Source organism: Nicotiana tomentosiformis, chromosome 12 (assembly GCF_000390325.3).
Source record: "Nicotiana tomentosiformis chromosome 12, ASM39032v3, whole genome shotgun sequence".
Lineage (NCBI taxonomy): Eukaryota > Viridiplantae > Streptophyta > Magnoliopsida > Solanales > Solanaceae > Nicotiana > Nicotiana tomentosiformis.
In genome coordinates this window covers 27575728-27597560 of record NC_090823.1, presented here as the reverse complement: position 1 = coordinate 27597560, position 21833 = coordinate 27575728, and the positions used below count along the sequence as shown (strand labels likewise).

General features: G+C 34.3%; 1 protein-coding gene across 2 annotated transcripts; it reads left to right on the top strand.

The window, feature by feature from the left end:
- Positions 1-2961: 2961 nt before the first annotated feature.
- Positions 2962-15766, top strand: LOC104114819 (ornithine aminotransferase, mitochondrial). Of its 2 annotated transcripts, XM_070191495.1 has the most exons (11): positions 3151-3273; positions 6827-6934; positions 7922-8030; positions 8417-8647; positions 11119-11278; positions 11405-11460; positions 11777-11929; positions 12047-12144; positions 13021-13101; positions 13450-13683; positions 15356-15766. In XM_070191495.1, the coding sequence occupies exons 4-11, from the start codon at positions 8438-8440 to the stop codon at positions 15504-15506; spliced, it is 1143 nt and encodes a 380-aa protein (XP_070047596.1). In that variant the 5' UTR covers positions 3151-3273; positions 6827-6934; positions 7922-8030; positions 8417-8437; the 3' UTR covers positions 15507-15766. The 2 variants fall into 2 exon arrangements, with proteins under 2 accessions (XP_070047595.1, XP_070047596.1); XM_070191494.1 differs by lacking the exon at positions 6827-6934 and having other exon boundaries at positions 2962-3273.
- Positions 15767-21833: the final 6067 nt, after the last annotated feature.

The following is a 21833-nucleotide window of genomic DNA, read 5'->3' as shown; positions in this document are numbered from 1 at the left end:
AAAGAATATAGCAAATCAAATGCCAGACGCATTTACTGATTTGAAAAGGATAACTAAGTCACATATCCCTGCAGAGAATGTGCCTATTCGAATTGATGTCCCAGCAGGACCATCTATTAGCATGAGAGCTAGTGAACCTAAAGCACACCTGAAGCGTGGTAGGCCTATGGGTTCTAAGGATCGAAATCCTAGAAAAAAAAAATCGACAAATGATCAAAATGATATTATGAAGGGATCTCCTGAAGAGACCCAAGATCTGATTAGTTATGAGATTCCTGAAGAAATCAATAAACTCGAGACTCAAGTGAGCGAAGAACTTTTAATAAGTTCTACTAGTCATGGGATTAATTTAAATCGATCTGAAATAGTGGTGGATAATATTTTTGCATATAATGTTGCACTTAACATTATGCAAGATAGTGAGGATTTTGAACCCCGATCTGTCGAAGAATGTCAACAAAGATCTGATTGGCCAAAATGGCAAGGGGCAATTCAATCAGAATTGAACGCACTTGCTAAAAGAGAGGTATTTGGACCAGTAGTCCAAACACCTGCTGGTATAAAACCAGTTGGTCATAAATGGGTTTTTGTGCGAAAAAGGAATGAGCAAAATGAAGCTGAAAGATACAAGGCTCGCCTTGTCGCACAAGGATTCTCACAACGACCTGGAGTCGATTATGAAGAAACATATTCACCCGTTATGGATGCCATAACATTTCGATATCTCATCAGTTTAGCCTTATGTGAAAGGCTTGAAATACATCTAATGGATGTGGTTACAGCTTATCTGTACGGGTCACTTGATAATGAAATTTACATGAAAATCCCTGAAGGATTTAAAATGCCTGAAGCATATTCAAAATCTCGGGAAATGTACTCAATCAGATTACAAAGATCTTTGTACGGTTTAAAGCAATCTGGGCGCATGTGGTATAATCGCCTCAGTGAATATTTGCTGAAAGAAGGTTACATAAATGATGTTATTTGTCCATGTATTTTCATAAAGAAAATGGCTTCAGAATTTGTTATACTTGCTGTTTATGTTGATGACATAAATCTTGTTGGAACTTTAGAAGAGCTCCAAAAGGTAATTGAATATCTTAAGAAAGAATTTGAGATGAAAGATCTTGGGAAGACAAAACTTTGTCTTGGTCTGCAAATTGAACATTTAGCAGACGGGATCTTTATCCATCAATATGCCTATACAGAAAGGGTCTTAAAACGCTTTTACATGGACAAAGCACACCCATTGAGTACACCAATGGTTGTTCGATCACTTGAAGTGAATAAGGACCCATTCCGACCTCCAGAAGAGGATGAGGAACTCCTGGGTCCTGAAACACCCTATCTCAGTGCAATTGGTGCACTTATGTATCTTGCTAATGCTACAAGGCCTGACATAGCATTTTCTGTTAATTTACTAGCAAAATATAGCTCTTCTCCTACACGGAGACATTGGAACGGGATTAAGCATATATTGCGATATTTAAAGGGAACTCTTGATATGGGTTTGTTTTATGCTAACAAAGATAGTAAAGATCTTGTTGGTTATGCAGATGCGGGTTATTTATCTGATCCCCATAAAGCTAGGTCTCAAACCGGGTACGTATTTACATGTGGAGGTACTATCATATCATGGCGCTCCACAAAACAATCTATTGTTGCTACTTCTTCAAATCATGCTGAAATAATAGCTATTCATGAAGCAAGTAGGGAATGCGTATGGTTGAGATCAATAATTTATTTTATTCGAGAAAAATATGGTTTGGAATGTGAGAAAAGACCCACAATTTTATACAAAGACAATGCTGCATGCATAGCCCAATTGAAGGGAGGATTTATAAAAGGAGATAGAACGAAACACATTTCACCAAAATTATTCTACACACACGATCTTCAGAAAAATGGTGACATTGATGTGCAACAAATCCGTTCAAGTGACAATCCGGTAGATTTATTCACCAAATCTTTACCAACTTCAACTTTTGAGAAGATGGTATACAAGATTGGAATGCGGAGACTTAAATATTTGAAACAAGGTTTTCATCAGGGGGAGTAAAATACGCGATGCACTCTTTTTCCTTATTAAGGTTTTTTCCCACAGGGTTTTCCTTATAAAGTTTTTAATGAGGCAGTTAGCAATGCGTATTACTAAATATGTGTACTCTTTTTCCTTCACTAAGATTTTTTTCCCACGGGGTTTTTCCTAGTAAGGTTTTAACGAGGCACGTTATCTTTTAAATGAACATCCAAGGGGGAGTGTTATGAATATATTATATTATGGATGTTCATTTAGTACTCCGTTATAAATAAGCTTCCTGAAGAAGTTTATCCATATGAGACTCCGCCATAAATATGCTTATCTATTTAGTACTCTATTGGAAATAAGCCTCCTGGAGAAGCTTATCCTTTCGGTACTCCGCTATGGATAAATATTACCCATGATAGAAGATTATCTATATCTGGCACAACAGTTTAGAGCAGAAGCTTACAAGCAGCTTACAAGCAGCTTACACAGCAGCTTGCAGTAGCAGCTTACAAGCAGCTTACACAGCAGCTTGCAGTAGCAGCTTACACAGCAGCTTGCAGTAGCAGCTTACACAACAACTTACTTTCTTCTATAAATAGAGGAGAATTCAGTTCATTATGTACATAAGTTTGAATAATATATCAGCTTCTCTCTATACTTGTCTCTACTTTACGGTCTTTATTTTATAACATATCTAATATTATAAAATAATTTTTAAAAACTTTAAATATTAAATCCTCCTATATTTAGGCAGACCCAACTTAATGCTGAATTTTCCCTCCAATTGGTCAGCCGAATTGAGAGTAAATGAGTATTTGTGGTTCGTTTATCAGTTGCAGTTTCACTCGGATAGTGAGCCGTTTGGGAATTGTGCATTGAGACGCCACCTTTTACCACATAAAGACACAAACTGCAGTTCCCATCATCAGCTTGAGTAAGACAACACGTAACGAAAGAGAAAAAAAAGTTGAAACAATCAATTGAAGCAATCAAGGACTGCAAAACACAACTAGACAGAGAGAGAGAGGAGATCGAAAAATATTAGTTCTTCATACCAAAAGGGCAATTTCATAATCCGAATTGAGGTTGAACATGGCGATGAAGAGGCCTTTGCAGTGTATGTTGAGAAGGATTTACACGAGAGGAGGAAGTTTTAGAAGTTTTAGTGCACTTCCTGAAGGCAGCACCACAACTTCCCCTTCTCAAAATCTCATCAACTTGGAGTATGAGTGCAGTGCCCACAAGTAAAATTATCTCCCACTTCTTTACTGTTTCTTTGTTCAAATTCTAATTTCTTGTTTTTTTTAATTATATGTTTCATTTCCTTATCTGCGTCACTCTTGTTTTTTTTTTAAACTTCAAAATCGATTATATGTGAATTTATTTGACATCTTATGTTTCTAGGCTTCTGTGTTTTTCAAAGTCATTCCTTTTGTAGTTTCTCTCATTTTTTATTTGATAAGAGTGTAGTTTTTTGTTTGTCCTGTGATTGCAGATTTTAACTTATTCATGACTAGGTGATTGAAATGAAAGTACGCTTAATCTCATCCTTTAGTGTCTGCTTACCATCTTGTCTTTCTTAGCTTTTTTTTAGGTTCTTAAGAGTTGATTATGGTATTTTTCCTGGAGAAGTTGCTTCCTAGATAAACATCCTTTAGAGTGTATTTTGGATTTGGGGGCCGGGGGGGGGGGGGGGGTTATGTTATAATTCTCCTTGTTGTTCCTTCTACTTCTTGCAACACTACATGCCATTAGTTCGATGTTGTGCAAGTTATTGTTATCAGGGAGATTTGGTTTTGTTGTCTATTACAAATGTTATTTTAGTTATATGACCCTTTTCATAGGATATCGGTAGAAAATAGCACGGTAGATTGTAAATAAAACACAAAAGATTTTTATAGGGTCATTTTCTTCTATTCAAATGGTAAGTGGGCGTAGGAGATCATTTCCTCCTGTTGGTTGTGTTGTGCTTTATTTTGCTGATGGATCAATTGTATGACCTGTAATTATGATCATAGTGTAAAGATGTCATTGCCTGTAGGTAATCCCAAGTCCTGAGATGGGAACACTAGTTGTAGTGGATAGGTATACAAGAAGTTGCAAAACTACAAATGCTAATGCAAGTTATTGGATCAATAGTTGATTTGCCAAACTCGTAGGCATTTCAATGCACTCAGGCGGATAGAATTGATTATCTTTATCCTAGCGTGCTTCTGGTGCACTTCAACATTGACCACCATGCTACTAGAGCTTTTTGGTATCAGTAGGAGTTGGGCTAGTCATAAAGAAGAAGAATGAAGAATAACGGTGCTTCTTGGAGTGAGTTCTTAGTTTTGCTAAGTTAGAGGCCTTGTTGAACTGTGAGATTTCACAAAATTTTAGTGGCTTGGATCTTGCAACTAAAGATAAGACCACCAAGGGGTTGACAAAATATAATTGGTTTGTTGTGATAATGCGGTCATACGGCTGCTGATATTTTCAACGAGATTTCTTATAGGAGGCTATTTGCGGCAGTGAAGAGCAAACAAGTAAGATGCATTAATTTTGTGGTCAATTGCTCATGCTTTTAGCAGGAGAAGGATTCCTTTTAACTGTGTGCTTAATGAGTGATCATATACCAATTTCTTGTTGCTTTATAGCAATGGATTTTCAGTCGCAGGAGTGCTCCACTGAAAGAGTTAGTCAAAAGGATCCTTGTAAGAAAGTTGAATTACAAGAAGTCTCTACGTTATCTGATGCGATATTTGGATCCAAGACTCATCTAGCTATTGAGAAGCTTGATGAAACTAGCGAGGGTGTCAACCTAAAAGCTTGAACTATGGAGGAGCACCTTAGAGAGTAAGGATTTTAGGATTAGTAGAAGTAAGGCTAAATACATGCTCTGCAAGTTTAGTCAGCATGAGAAGAGCGAAGTTGAGGTGAGACTAGATGGGATTGCGGTGCCAAAATGCAAATAATTTAGATATTTAGGCTCATTGTTTCAAGAAAATGGAATGATATTTATGTGTCTTACTTTTCTTTTTAGTCTTTTTCCAAAAACATATCTCTTTCTATACTTAGTAACTCTTTAACTCTAACTTTCCACATGGCATATTTAATTCCACAAGATTCAAGGATATTTTGGTACATTACACACATCTTTATTTTAAGACCACAAGATTTAAATGTCTTCCTTACTTTTTAAAATTCCGTGCCCGCGCAAACTAAGACACATAAATTGAAACAGAGAGAGTATTACTCATTTATGTATTTAACTTATTTTTCAGTCTCACTTTTGTTTTATTTTGGTATGATGATAATATGAGTTGAGCTTAAAGAAAGAAGTGAGGATTCATATAGCCGATTCCAACTTGTTTGGGACTGAGACGTAGTTGTTATTTATTTACTCATGTGGCTCCCCAACCATTAAACTTTGGATTTACTCATTTATATGCACTAATCTAGATGGGTACAAAGGTTTGTTTCTTGTATATAGTTTTTGTTAGGGTGGAGAGCGTGGGTAGCGCGAAATTAGACAAAGCAAGTCGATAATGATGATAACTAAGGCAAATAATGGAGGCACAAAATATACGTGGTTCGGTAAGTAAGACCTAACCATGGGCATAGAGGAACAATTTCCCTATATTAAGTATACAAAAGAGATTACAAAATTAGATATAATATTATAATTAATCTCAAAATACCTTGAGAGAATAACTTCATAGAACACTTAAAAATGTTTTCTTAACACTTAACTCTTCTAAAAAATACTCTCTTTTGATACAAGAGAAAAGATACTATATTGTTTCTCAATTTCTGAAGGGTGCTTCAAAAGTAAGAAATGGTTGACTATGCATAACAAAATTTTAGGAAATTGCTTGGCCAATATTTGGCCAACAATTCTCAAGTTGTTTGGTTAGATATTGGGTAACAATTCTCAAATTGTTTGCCCAAAATATTAACTAACAATGCTTCATGTTGAGAGGTAAAAAATATTCCACGTAACAAATTGGTATACGAGCACGCCAACAAGAGAGGTATATGACACATGTACCCTATTCTTAGTATGGACCGGACTATTATGCATGCAATGGTGTGTACATGGCCAGACTTTTGAAAAGCCGTGATTATGGTAAGCCGATAATGGGGACTTTATGGAGAAGGTGGAGAAAATTTGCTATATTAGTAAAAAATAGGCCAAGATGGAGATTTGTTACGTGGCCTATTTTTGGCCTTTCAACATTAAACATTGTTGGCCAATATTTCGCCAAACAATTCGGGAATTGTTGGCCAAATATTCGCCAAGCAACTTTATAATCTTCAGTTATAAATAACCAATCATTTCTCACTTTAGAGGCACCTTAAAACATTACGTAACATTTCTAGTGTTTGTTTCTTGTATCAAGATAAAGAGTATTTCGTGAGAGAGTTAAGTGTTGGAGTTATACTAGTGTGGTTCTCTTTGTGAGTGTTTTGCGTGAGGTTATTCTTTCCGGATATTTCAGGGTTAATTAAAATGCTATATCTAATTTTCTTATTTTTACTGTATAGTTGATGATATAATGGAATTGCTCCTCCCTACATAGTTCTTATTGACCGACTACACAAGTTTTGTGCCTCCTTTTTTTGCTTTACTTACCATTACTATTGGCTTACTTTGTCTATTTTTGCACTACCCGGACTCCCAACCCTAACATATTGATATTAGAATCAAGTTAATCCGAGTTTTGTCCCAGTGTCACCATGGGGTTAACATAGGCATATGTTGACAAACTCGATTGTAATGCTAATTTCAACACATGGAAACTCAATATGCAGGCTATCCTGATCTAGGATGGTGTAGATAATTGTCCTGCAGGGAGGCAAAAAAGCTGGAGAAAATGACGGATGAGGAGTTTGTCAGGCTTGACAAAAAGCCAAATTCAGGTATCGTAGAGTGCTTCCGCGCTCTTCTACATTCACCTCCTTGCCATGATCTGGCATCATTAGAAGTTGGCTACTTGTAAAGAGGAAGAATGAAGACTAGCAATGCATCTTGAAGAGAGTTCTTAGTTTTGCGAAGCTAGAGTCTAGTTGATTTGTGAGTTTTCACAAAATTTTATGACTTGGATTTTAGAACCAGGAAATGAAAAAAATTTGAAGTGATTCTGCCAACCCTCTATTCAGGGACAAGGAAATGAGAATACCAGGGTGTTGACAAGACTAAAGATAAGTGGTTTGTTTTGATGATGTATGTGGTCATATTGCTGGCGATATACTTTCAATGAGATCTCTTATAGGAGGCTATGCAGCAGTGAAAAGCACAGTTAAGATGCATTAAGTGGTCAACTGCTCATGCTTTGAGCAGTGTGTGCTTAATAAGTGATTATATCCCCGTTACCTTACCTTATCCAAAAAAAAAGAGGGATTATATCTCCAATTTCGTGTTGTTTTCTAGTAATGGCTTTTCCATTTGAGGAGTAAGAGAGTTGAATTACACAAGTCTCTACTTAATCTGTTGCGATCTTTGGACCTAGGAGTCATGTGGCTTCTGGACCATTAAACTTTGGTTTACTCGTTCATGTGCACTAATGTAGACGGGTACAAATATTTCTTTTGTGTGCATATACTTTTGCATCTGGTTGTAGATTCTCTTTTCACTCCTTTTTACTTTTTTTAAAACTAAATTCAGCGCATCCATTTTGGACAAGGAAAAAATAATCTTAGGTGTTGCACTTTAACTTAGCCACTAAGGGTAATTGGAAGTAACACTAGGTTAATAGATTGTAGCTAATATTTTTTTTTAGATATTTTTTTGCGAGTGTTTGCTAATGTCACAGCCCAAACCATGTCAGCTCTTGTTATTTAATGAACAAATTACTATTATGTGGCTGGTATAGCATTGAAATACTTATTTTTATGATCGAATTGCAGTTACCATCCGATTCCTATTGTCTTTTCTAAAGCTAAGGGTTCATCCATCTGGGATCCTGAAGGGAAAAAGTATCTTGATTTCCTCTCAGCTTATTCTGCTGTCAATCAGGTAAAAAGATAAAATTGCATTCCAAATAATGCCACGGCATATTCCACATCTCCATTGCTGCGTCATAGTGCAAAAGTAGGTGTCAGGCCGTTCCCTACTCTCTTAGTGATGCTCTTGTCCTCCACACCACTTTCATCTAAGTACAGCGGTTGAGAATTCAACTTGACTTAATCTAATATTTGTCATAGTGGAAGAAAATAGTATCGAAATGTTACTTTCATAAGGTTTACATTACACAATTGCTTAGTTTTGAACTAATAAATGGATTTGTTCTGATAAGCATATTAAATATTGTTGAGACGTCCCAAAGTCAGGTGTCACATTTAAAGAATAGAGAAGTACTATGCAAGATTTTCAGACTGAATTAAAGTTAACTTTATTTTCAGGGACACTGTCATCCAAAGATCATGAAAGCTTTAGCAGAACAGGCTCAAACGCTCACTCTTAGTTCTCGTGCCTTCTATAATGATAAATTTCCAGTATTTGCAGAATATATAACCAGCATGTTTGGATATGATATGGTGCTACCTATGAACACTGGTGCAGAAGGAGTAGAAACAGCTCTTAAGCTGGCAAGGAAATGGGGTTCCATGAAGAAAAGAATACCAAAAAATGAGGTAAAGAAAATATACCATCCTGTTGATACTTCATGCATTTGGTGTATGTCTGGAAGTCGTACTTTAGCAACTTCCCAGTAGTTTGCCTAATTACTTGGGTCACAGATTAGTTAAGTTATAGATTGATCTCTTAGGATAGGTGCATGAAAAGCAATTGCCTCATCTAATGAGAGTAAATTAATGGTCAAAAGGAGTAAAATAAAGTGAATCTTCTGGCCAGTACCCTTTTTTATAAGTTCCCCCCTCCCCCCCCCCAAAAAAAAAATTAATAATAATAGGAACAGAGAGAGAGAGAGGTGATTCTTTTCAACAACTAACAGGCTTAATGTTGGCGCACAATCCGCCGAGTTTCGAATTCTGCGCCATTGGCCCTGAAACTTCTCGGTTATTTTAAAAAAAGAAAAAGAAACAGCACTTGCCATAGGTAGATTACGTGTATGTATATCTTTGCAAAACTTTGTTTGGGTCAATTTTTTTTTTTGTATGCTTTTCTATCCCTAACATTCTGGATTGACTTCAACTACTTGATTTGCTGAGACCTGGTTATTTTATTTCAAATGAGAGGAGACGTGAAGGGTTGGTAAGGATATGGCATGACATGAACAGGCAGTCTCCAGCTGAGTACGATCAATCTTGAAGGACTTATAACTTAGGGTAGTGAGTGAACTAGGAGTTAAAATTCTTGATTAATGCCCCCCCCCCCCCCCCAAAATAAAAAGAAAAAATGATTGAAAGAGAGCTAATGAAGAACAGCAAAACTTGCCTAAGAGCTAGGTAAGGCGATAATCCATAGTTGCAGACCTGAAGAAAGAATAATAATGCACGTCGTTTAACAACTTAAACTTTTAAATGAGGTGATTCACATAGTTCAAGCAGACAAAGGGTTCCGGGTTGCTGTCTAGCCACCACCAGTCATAAAAAATTTCCACATGCTTGACCTAAGAGAAGAAATCGGGATGACACATGAGTGTGTTGCAGACCTACAATAAAGAACTAAAAATGTTCTTTCTTTGACAGATTAAGCCTTTAAATGAGGCATTTTATGCAATTCAATGGTTGTTATATCAGTTGAATGAAGCAATCTTTCCGACAACTTGGGGAAGATGGAGAAAATAAGAATGAATTTACAGGGTCTAAACTGAATGGCCAACATAGCTTTTGATGATGGTGGCAAGTTCATTCCTTTTTCTTGTTTTTTTTTCCTTCTAATGATGGTGGTGTCAGGGCCAGCTTGTGTGCACCTTGACTATTTTATTGAATACCTACTACCTCCCACCAGCATAAGTACCAGATAACTTTAACCACCAAGACTCAGACAGATGGGAAGAAATCAGTAAGTGTTGTTTGCCTCGGCTAGGATTTGAATCTGAGACCTCATGGTTCTCCTCCCACTTCATTGACCACTAGGCCACACCCTCGAGTGCAGTGGCAAGTTCATTTCTTTTATTGCCATACTTTAAAAATCACCCTTGTGGAAACCAAGTGTGTAATAAGAACTATCATCATCGATTATCTTCTTTTTGTTCTGGTTAAAGTGCAAAATGCATGACCTAGCAAGGGATTGTAACCACCGCTAACTTTTGTAAAACTTTGGATAACTTAATTGGGGTTGCAAAGAGTTATGTTCACTGCTCTCTGTCATTTCCTCTGCTATGTTCAGACATGACTAGTCAATCTTGATTGCGCTTAATGAAGATTTTTTAAAATTGGAGACTGAAGATTTCAGAATTAACTTCTGAAAAGTTTTCTCTTACTTGTGGAACATTTTGTGTAACTTTGTCAACATTTACTTCAGCTGGTTTCCCCCCAATTAAGTTATCCAAAGTTTTACAAAAGTTAGCGGTGGTTATATAAATGTTATGAAAGTTGAGTCCAGAACCTGCTACATCCAGTTTTATGGTGTATTCCTACTTTCAAATTCAATTCAACTGTAACCACCGCTAACTTTTGTAAAACTTTGGATAACTTAATTGGGGTTGCAAAGAGTTATGTTCACTGCTCTCTGTCATTTCCTCTGCTATGTTCAGACATGACTAGTCAATCTTGATTGCGCTTAATGAAGATTTTTTAAAATTGGAGACTGAAGATTTCAGAATTAACTTCTGAAAAGTTTTCTCTTACTTGTGGAACATTTTGTGTAACTTTGTCAACATATTGTGTGAATTCAGAAAGTTGGAAGATCTTTTTACTTCAGCTGGTTTCCCCCCATTTAAGTTATCCAAAGTTTTACAAAAGTTAGCGGTGGTTATATAAATGTTATGAAAGTTGAGTCCAGAACCTGCTGCATCCAGTTTTATGGTGTATTCCTACTTTCAAATTCAAGTCAACTGTATGTTTCCGGTCATACATAATTGAACTTCAGCTTAAAGTTTCCTAACGGCACCATGAAATGCAATGTCCTCTTTATTAAGATTGACCCGGAAATCTGTCAGAACTTTTCAGTATATTTTGTTAAAATTTTTCATTTGCAGGCTATCATTGTCTCATGCTGTGGCTGTTTCCATGGTCGGACATTGGCTGCAATCTCCATGAGTTGTGACAATGAAGCTACTCGTGGCTTTTGGCCCCTATTACCTGGGCAACTTAAAGTTGATTTTGGAGATGCTGTTGCCCTTGAAAAATTATTTAAAGGTATGTAAAAAGGTCGTGCCTGTAAAGGTGATGAATCTGTCTTGCCAAAGTAATGGTGGTCAAATACATACTTCTAATTGCAAACATAGTTGTTGAAGCTCATTGTTTTCACTATTATGGTTTCAGAGAAAGGAGATCAGATAGCTGGCTTTTTGTTTGAACCAATTCAGGGAGAGGCTGGGGTATGTGTATTCTTCAACCAATGTGACCATTTAGAAATGCATAGTGTCTAAGATCATATCTTATATGTTATAACAACAAATTTACAAATATTTGCTTGGAGAGGGCTCTACCTTACCTCAACCTGAAATCGGTGTTGGCATTTTCAATCTTTTCCATTGCCTTTTATTTGCTTAATGTTTTGTTCATGCCACCTGGAAAGGGCACTCCGGCAGGAAGATAATGAAGTCTTGTTACTATATGTTTATTGTCACTTGACCCAATGGAAAAGTATTGTGTTTATTCTGTACCATACATGATATTTTTCTTCCTTACCAGGTTATAATTCCGCCTGAAGGTTACCTGAAGGCTGTTAGAGATCTTTGCTCAAAGTACAATATATTGATGATTGCTGATGAAATACAAAGTGGTTTGGCACGTTCTGGTCGATTGCTGGCTTGTGATTGGGAAGAAGTTCGTCCAGATGTTGTTGTAAGGGACTCATAGTTTTTATAAGAAGACGATTAAAATTTGTTTTGAACGTATGCTACTAGCTTGAGTTTGTGGAATTGTGGTCATGCTCCTAAATTTTGAAAATGTGCTGTGCAGATATTGGGAAAAGCATTAGGTGGTGGAGTGTTGCCTGTGAGCGCTGTACTTGCAGATAAAGATGTTATGCTTTGCATTCAGGCCGGAGAGCATGGAAGGTTGCAAATTGCTATATGAGAATTTCTCGCAACTGTTTGTTAATTTATTTTGACTTGCAGTTAATTTCAGATGAGTTAGTTACTTTGAAAAGAGCAAATTATGGATTCCGATTAACTTTCTCGAGTTCATTTGACTTGCACAATTCTATGTTTTATTGATGTCAATGATGCCTTGGGTGTTGCTCAAAAAATTATGATATGATGGAGTGCTTGTTAATAGGATAAAAATGTTTTTATTTGAACCTTATGGTGCTTTTATGGCTTGTGAAGGAGAATAAAGATTGCCTTGACTAAACTATCGACTAAGCCTAATCCTCCATATTCTAGTATCTTTCCAGTGTTTATTGTTTTTTCCTTATTTAAAAAAAAAAAAGACTGGAAAGATACTAGAACCTGGAGGAGTCGATAGTTTAGTGCCAATTTCTTAATTCTTCTTCATTGTACAACACGCCAAGATTTTATATCCAATTCTTGTCAGAATTGAGGTTCAGTTTCTTCCCTATATAGTTATACTAGTAATCGTTGCTAGTCAAACCACCGTCCTGCAGTGTGGACGACCGGCTTTAATCTTCCAATGGCTATGATTTTAAGGTGGAAATTGTTGCTTTAAATTAAAACCATGTTGTGTTCCGGTTCTTCTGTTTCAGTAAATGTATTTGAAGAAAAAGTTATTAAATTTTAAATCCTGCTCTGTTTGAGGTTTACCCTTACGATTTTAAATGGACTTGAATTGGGCTTATAGCTGGTTTTGACCTTGCTATATACCACTACCATAGATCACTACAGTCATGACTATGTGTATGCTTTCTATTTCTTTCCATTAAATTTGTTTCTGTATAATGATACATGTCTTTTTTTCTTTTTCAATCACATCAGCACCTTTGGGGGGAATCCTTTGGCTAGTGCAGTTGCAATTGCATCTTTAGACGTAATAAGAGAAGAAGGACTTGCAGAGAGGTATCAAATTCCTTCCCTCACACCAGGTGTTTTGTTGCATATATAGTGGCTCTGGATCTGCCTCTGGCCCAAGGGTCGGGTGTTGTGGGAGAGGGGTAGGGAATGTTTCAGAAATAATGTCAAACTTACGATGTTTAGCATGAAATGCTCTTCATGTAGGGAGTAATTCCTCTGCTCATAATTGGGCAGGAAAACAGATGAATTACACTGGCTACGTGATAGAAGTTTTGTGGTCATGTCGTAAATCTTTTTTGTATAAATCACCTGATAGATCCTGCATTCATATTTTTTTGGTAATCAGCAACTTTTGAAAATCACAATCTGTACTAATGGTTTCTTTGATAATAGATCTGCTCAGATGGGAGAGCAACTTAGACATCAGCTGATGAAGGTTCAAGAGCAGTTTCCTAATTTCATAAAAGAAGTTCGAGGGAAAGGCCTATTCAATGCTGTGGAGCTTAATAGCAAGTCCTTATTACCTGTGACTGCTTATGACATATGTATGAAACTGAAGGAGAGAGGAATTCTTGCTAAGCCAACTCATGATTCTATAATACGCTTGACGCCCCCATTGTCGATGAGGTATGCCTTTTTTTCAGAATTTTATAGTTTCTGCCCCCCTTCTCTTTTTCTTTTTTGGAGATATGAGTACCATTTCTTGTGATAAAGCAGTATAAACAATCCAAAAAAAGAATTATCAGCAGTATAATCCTCTATCTTTCATTTTTTTTTTTTCTGTAGGAGAATGTTTCCTGTTATAACATGTAGACAAGTTTTGTTCACCTCCAATATTCCCACTTCAACTCATCTTCTATAGTGTCCCTAACCATTCTTTTTGTTACTTATTAAAAGAAAATTTTACGTGTATTCTTTTGAGGAGAAGGTGGAAATCTCTTCCTCAATTCCACTGAGTTGCCGCTTGCTACATTATATTGAATTAGTTCCTAACTCTAACTAATGTCCTTGCAGTATATCCATATGTGTTAGTAGAACATTGTGCTATTGGCTTTCCAAAAATGAAAATTCATAGCCTTCGAAAACTGAAATATATGAATTTTCATGTCAGCTGGAACTTGGAAGTAGCATTTTAAATTCGTAGGACCATGTCGCTATGTTATTTACAAAAGTGTCATTAATACGATTAGACTTTGCCTTACTGTACTTGTATCATAGGAGATGTTAGTTTACCTCTCTTTTTTCCTTCTTTTCCAGGATAATGATTATTTTGCTGCTTTTCAATTGAAAGTACAGTAAAATTATTACCTTTTTGAAATGAAATCAAATAATTAACTTTCAGCCCATAACATAATTCAGCATTCTACTTGAAATTAAGGAATGCGAATATTTTCTCATTGTCAAGTTATGTTTCTGATTGCTCAATAATGTGTTCCACCAGAATGAATTATTTATTTCAGACAATTGTCATTCCATTTTCAATTGTTACGAAGTTATTTGTTAATTTTGCATCAGTGGTAAAACTTGAAATAAGAACTCAGATTATAAATTTAATAAGTTTCTGCAATTACTTTCCCAATAAAAAATCATCTTATACAACCCGCGCCTGTATCTAACAGCTAGTGGTCTTCTCATATAAGTGATGAAAGTTGTAGTTAATTGTTTTACTTTACACACTTGGAAAATTTCGAGGTATCATTATCTTTGAAGGTTTTATGGAGGTGGTAAAAGAAGATGGTGTTAGTTACTAAGGGTTTTTGCTCGTTGGAAAATTTTAATTTCTATTTTAATAAGGTGGGTACAAGTTGCACTAGTAATGGAAGGCAGTTACCCTATGTTTTCAGCACATATGTGCCTTTTCAGGAGAGTAAGAAGAGTAAATTATGTAACAATGTGGTCCACTCTGCAATCCTGCAGTTGCTCTTCATGTTGTCAAATTAACAATATTTGCTCCCAATTCAGCTGAGAATTGAGATATGCTGTTTTAGCACGCCCCTTGAGGGCACATCTCTGTGCTGAGTCACGTCTCAACTGCACATAACAGCAGTACTAACTATTTGTTGCTCCTCTCTCTACTTCTTGCCGTAGTCTTTGTCCCATCCTGAGTTAGGTGGTAGTTGCACGTGAAGTATCATATCTCTTCTAAGTTCCTAGTTTTATCTGAATCAAGTTTGTCTGAGTTGGAGTCTTATGTATGTAATGTAAGAGGGCTAAGCATATGATAAAGTAATATTCCTACAACCCGATATATATATATATATATATATGTCACTCAACTGTCTTATTGTTGTATTGACAGTTTGGAGGAGCTCCAAGAAGGCTCTAAGGCCCTGTATGATGTTTTTGAAGTTGATCTACTGAAGATGCAGAAAGAGAAGCCAGCAACAGTTTCCCATGCTACCTCTAGTGTCTGTGACCGCTGTGGCCGCAACTTATATGGCTCTTCATAAGATATTGAAAGTAGAGGTAGTTTCCATAGATAGCAGTAGTCCCCGTCTTCTTGTTCTACACTATACAATTCATATCAATCGATATGCTTTCCCATAAAAAGTATCATCACTGTAGTACTCCAGATGTCTGAATTTATGGACGATCAACTATTTGGTGCCCGTTAAAACCATTATCTTAATTCTTATGCATAAACATGTCAAAGTTGATTACCAACCTCCATTAATAGGAACTGGAAATTCAAGAAAATATTCTTGTCTGAGACTTTCTGGTATCTGCATTTTGCTGCTTGCCTATGGACCACCATACAGATTATCCACATTGCTAGTCTTGTTGATTGTTTCATAATGGGATTACAGAAAGAGGTATATTGCATATTTTATGCTTGAATTATTTGAAAAGCTCGCTACTTGACAATTGTTTTATGGTCTTTATCTGTATCTGCAAAAGTGGGGAGTTCTTGGAGGGAGGGAGCCGAGGGTCTATCGAAAACAGCCTCTCTACCCAGGGTAGGGATAAAGTCTGCGTACACACTTCTCTTCCCATACCCCACTAGTGGGATTATATTGGGTGGTTGTTGTTGTTGTTGTATCTGTATCTGTAAAAGTATATTAAGTCTGCATGTAGTGTCCTTACTTCGAAAGCAAGTACTATTTTTGTAATGAAAAAGTCTTCCAGTTTTACCTTAGTATCACGAAAGTCTCTAAGCTATTTTTTTTTATTTTTTTTTGTAACAAAAGGTCACTCAACTTTGTCTTAAGAATAGTAGGAAGTTACTATAAAAGGATAAATTTTCTATGATTTTTTCAGGCAAAGTTGAGTAGCTTTTTTGGTTTTAAAAAAATGGTCTAGCGACTTTCGATGATACTTGGCAAAGTTGAGACTTCAGTTACAAAAAAATAGTTTAGTGATTATGGTGCAATAAAATAAAAATTGAATGAGTGAACATCCATGATATTCCCCCAAAGAGGTGCTAAACTTCTCTAAGCTTTATTTTTTGGTCGGCTAATTTTTGTTACCATAGTTGATAGCTAAATGCTTACCACACACAGTGTTTACACCAACTAAAGACATGTATTTTTTGTACATATATTTATCAACTCGGTGCATGTACACCCCTGGGAAGAAGGTTAGTTTCAAGAAAATGTTTTGGTGGGGAAGTCATTTTATAATGATTTCAAGATTTTTCGTTACTCATGTGCAGAAGTTATTTTTTTAATACTGACTTTATTTTAACTTCATATTATTTATTCCAACTAACACTTAGTTTTGTTTTAAACTTTTAGTGTATTAAAAGTTCATCAATTCACTCTTCGATTTTAATTTCTAATACAATTTTTAATCCTTTAAAGTATACTTTTTCTCGAAAGTATTTTTCATTTATTAACTAACACTGAATTTGTTTTTTCGTGAAAATATGTTACATGCAAAATGACTTTCGACGTATCGAACACAATCTGAATACGACCTTTTTCACTCTTAAGATATTTAAGGAGACTTTTTGGAATTTTCATCATTGTATTTGTAACAATAGCATTTTGGGAAAAGCTTATCGTTGTAGGATGGTAGGATTACTTGGAAGTGACTCATCTTGTGATTTTATTATTATCCTTATCATGTGTACAGAAAATTTTCTAATTTTATGGTATCAATTCTTAAAGTCATTGATTTAATTGTTCTTCTTCTTTGCATCTAGGATGTCTAATATTTATATATATATATATAGCGCTTCACTGCATATAAGCTCTATCTTGAATAAAATGGTACAAAATAATAAATATGATTAGCAAAAAATATATATTAATTGTTGAAAAAATTATTATATATATATATATATATATATATATATATATATATATATATATATATATATATATATATATTCTAATGACTAAGACGAGTTATACGTTCCTTGACAAATTGAGAATCCATAATTTAAATCTTGGGTATGCGTAAGAGGGATGTAAAATCTAGTTACATGAGGGAATGGTATCAATATGATGATAGGTGTGCAAAATAGATATATATTTCGTGAGAGTTCTAGAATAAAATAGGGAGAACAAAAGCTTTTTTTTCTTTTGATAATCGAAATAAAAAGGTGATTATAAATTAATAACATTACATATATTTTTTACACATATAATATGTAAATTTTAATATGATGATATGTTAAGTAGAATTCAAGTATTAGGAGTTAGAGGTGGAGCTAGGTTATGTACGAGTTCAGTCAAATTCAATAGCTTTAATTCAGATTCTGTATTTGTATCAAGAAATTTATTAAATGCGTACAAAAATTAGATTCAAAACCCAATTATTAAAAATTGTCATTGCTATTATAGAGTTTAGAACCCATAAAAATTTAGTTGTGGCTCCACTTCTACTAGAAATTCTATTTATTTAACGACAATAAGGTATTTAGATCTAATGTTTAATTCCATTAATAAGGACATGTATATTAAAGATATGAAGATATTTTGTTGATATTGACATTGTTCATTCTCGTTACCACTCACTCTCTTACTATATATATGGAATCCTGATCGAATACGTGTTCATATTATATGGACATATCGTAGCATATTATAGCGTCTGGTTACCCCATATATATATATATATATATATATATATATATATATATATATATATATATATATATATATATATATATATATACACACACACACTAGTTTTAGAGTATACCGCAACAATATGAAAAAGTTATATATAAAAAGAATGAATCACGTATAAAATAGCAATTAACATTAAAATAAATGCAACACTATATTTATTTTTATGGAAAAAATGAGTGTTTCAGTAGTTGTGTTAAAAAAATGATATCTTCTAAACCTGCAAAGACGATGATAATTTAGTTTAGTTCTTATATAGTAGTTCTAATTATAGATATTTTATTGTAAAAGATAGTAATATGTTATGCTATTGCATCTACCTAATATTTCTTTTAGACTATGTTCTTTGTCTAAATATGCTTTCTAACTTTTTAATAAGATTATGGAGAAGTATACCTGGATTTTGAATTCCGATACAAAATTTAACATCATTCCCCCGATTATATTAAGACAGATTTGTATTATAAATCTTCTCTCTGAAAATATATCAAGACTTAAAGAGCCACCAATTACTGCATAAAGAATTAGTATCTATTAGCTATAGTTAGATTATAAAGAAGTTAATATATATGGAGAAAAAACCACAAAGCAAACGCATAAGAACAAACAATGAAAAAGGAAAAAGGAAAAAACATAAATCTTCCATGTGCCGAATGAATTTAGTAAAAAAATTCTTAATTAACCCAAAGCATAGAAAGCAAGTAGTAGCATTTGATGATTTCAGTATAAACAATCTATCTTAGAAGCAAAACTTGAGACGCTATAAGATTGATGAACAACACAGTAATGTTACACAATAAAATATACGTGCGAACTACAGAAAAATATTCATTCGATATAAAAGAGTCTATAAAATGGCATATTTTGGACGATTAAACGGTTGAAGTTTACCTTAATCACAAGTCACTCTTTACCTTTTTTCTGCCACATTCTGACATTTTCACAGATCTCAATATTAATTGTTAAATCCTAAGCCTAGCTTTTTCCCACAAGGTATGTAGTCATCTCCAATACCAATATGTGACTTTGTCTTTGTGCCTTCGGCTGGAGCCTTTATGTTAGTGTCATGAAAGGTGAAGTTCTTGCATCATAACACGTTAATGCGGAACAATTTACTGTTAAGGGTACCAAACCTAAAGTGAATTTAAACCTAAACAAAGAAAACAGACAATATTTTAAGCAACATTAATTGGTAAAAGAATCCAAAACCTAAATAAATACTAAACCAAAATAAAGAAAGGCTCCAATTAAAACCCGACAAGTTAATTACATATATTTTGTTAAATTATTAGTTGTTTATAATTACAACTTTATCCAACGTGAAATACACTTATAAAAAGTAAAAAGGCAAATCACATTTCCATAGAACTTCGTGCTTCTGCTCGAGGATCAGCTTGAAGAATCAGCAATTGTTGATCTTTTACTGCAACATACCCATAATTAATAAAAATATTTTTAAAGAGTGCAATCGGATAAAAAAATTAATTTTCATTGAATACGTCTAAAGAAGTTGAAAATATTATTAAAACTATCTTCCGATAAAACTCAAGTTGTTGAAACTTTGTAGTAATGTCTTGATTAGACTCTTTTTATAGAGCAATTAAGATTGAAAATAAAAGAATCCTAAATCTACGGCACCTTTGATAACATAAACCTAAATTGGATCCTAAACTTAAACAAAGACAAGATACACCATAAGTAATATTGGCATAAAAGAATTCTAAATCTAGAATGCTAAACAAAAGAAAAGGTAATACACCACGATTCTCGGAGGAAATCCTAAATCTGTAAAGAATCCTAAAAAAAGAAAACGATCATATACGACAATTTTTGGTTTTTCCCCCAAAAGAATATTATTAGATACAATTACAATTATATCCAATGTAAAATGTACTTAAAAGGGTAAAAAAAGCGAACGACATTTCGATAAGGTTTCGTATTTTTAATATAGTATAGATATATACTTGAACAATAGCAGTTTTTTTTGTTTTGTTTTACTACTCAATGTCCAATATTCATATTGATGCCTGATTAAATTCAGATTCATGCCGAAAATAAGTCTCATATTAGAGAGTAAGTATTTTCTAACAAAGACGACTTGATCAAACTCAAACTCGAACACGAGACCTCATATTAAGGATTGATAAGTACTTATTACTCTATCATAACCCTTATAAGTTACAGTAGGAGTTTTTATCACAATCAATAATGATATTCTCTTTTATTAGTAGAATAATTGCTATGTCAATATCACTAATGTGCTTATAAGTTTACAAATTCATATCAGAGGAAAATTTATTTTCATTCGTCAAAACAAGATAGAGTAGTTGTACATCACATATTGAGGAAACCAGAACTTCCTCAAAGTATTTTCTAAAACAATATTAGTGTTTTCGTCTGATTGAGAATTGTAAAATAATGAAAAGAAACTTGTTGAAGTATAAGAAATTTCGAGATTGAACCTGGAAATAAGATTTTCTTACAGAGAGCGTTTTCTCTATATAAATGAGTCCTATACGCCCTTGGTCATAATATATCTAAATCTCACAATCTCAATCACTACTCTCTTTTTTTTCCTTTTCTTTTTCTTCTTTTTCTATTCACTGCAGGTCTAATATTCAATTTTGTTTACGTTTATTAGTGTGTCTATATCAAAATTTATTGCTTTGTCTAATCGTTCCCATTTTATGTCCTACTTTTGCTTTACACAAATTTAAAAGTAGGGTCGAACTTATTAAGTAATTTAAGGAGAACGGGTGTAACAACAATGCCTCAATATCAACTTAATAATTGAGATGTCTCCTGTATGAATTGTCATTGTCCACCACATCACTCCATTTAGACACATCTAATCCAATATTAAGGGCCCGTTTGACAATAAAAAAAATTTCACTTTTTTTTCGAAATAAGTAAACTTGGCGATAAAAAATTTTACTTGAAAATGAATTTCAGAATTTTTCAAAAATTTGATAAACTCAGAAAAAATATTTTTTAAAATTTTCATTTTAGATCACTTACAAAATTCAAAAACAACGCAACCAAACACAAATCTAATTTCACATACCATTTTCACTTTAAAAAATGTTCACTTTTTTTTCGAAATTTTACAATTTTATGTCTAAACGCCCACTAAAACATTATACTTTTTAGCACTAGAAGTTCATAACATTTTTTTATGAGTACAAATCTCTACAAAATAATGGTACCCAATGTAAGTTGACCTAAAATAGAAGTACCAACGTGACTAAACCTTAATGCCAACTAATTGACATTGTGTATATACATGAATCTTTTTCTTCCTTAGGTTTTCTACTTCGCTGAGTCTGGAATTCTAAGAGATCTTAAATTTTTCAAGACGACCTCCTTCTACGTGATTTAGGTTTACCAGTCCCCTTACCCCCGTCAATGGCGAAATCAGGAAATTCAACAAGGGTCAATGGGCTATGTAAGGGTGTTCAAAGCCTATTTTTAATCAATAACAAGTAATGTTTTACCTTATACGGAGTATAATTTTCCGGCGAAGAATGGTCAGTTGACCACCCTTGGTTGCACGTAGCTCCCCCCCAACCACCTTCCTCTTAACATCTACAAACACCATAGTTTTATACCTATAGATTAGTGTCGCACCTGGAGTTCACTTAGGATACGACCAGGGGGGATGTAATTCTTTGATACCAGATTCATTCGAAATTAATATTTTAT

Bases quoted from the DNA above. Each gene is read 5' to 3' on its own strand.
- LOC104114819 (XM_070191494.1), top strand. From the start codon at position 3,122: ATGGCGATGAAGAGGCCTTTGCAGTGTATGTTGAGAAGGATTTACACG. The intron at 3,274-7,921 runs GTAAAATTATCT...ATCGAATTGCAG, and splicing joins TATGAGTGCAGTGCCCACAA to TTACCATCCGATTCCTATTG. The intron at 8,031-8,416 runs GTAAAAAGATAA...CTTTATTTTCAG, and splicing joins CTTATTCTGCTGTCAATCAG to GGACACTGTCATCCAAAGAT.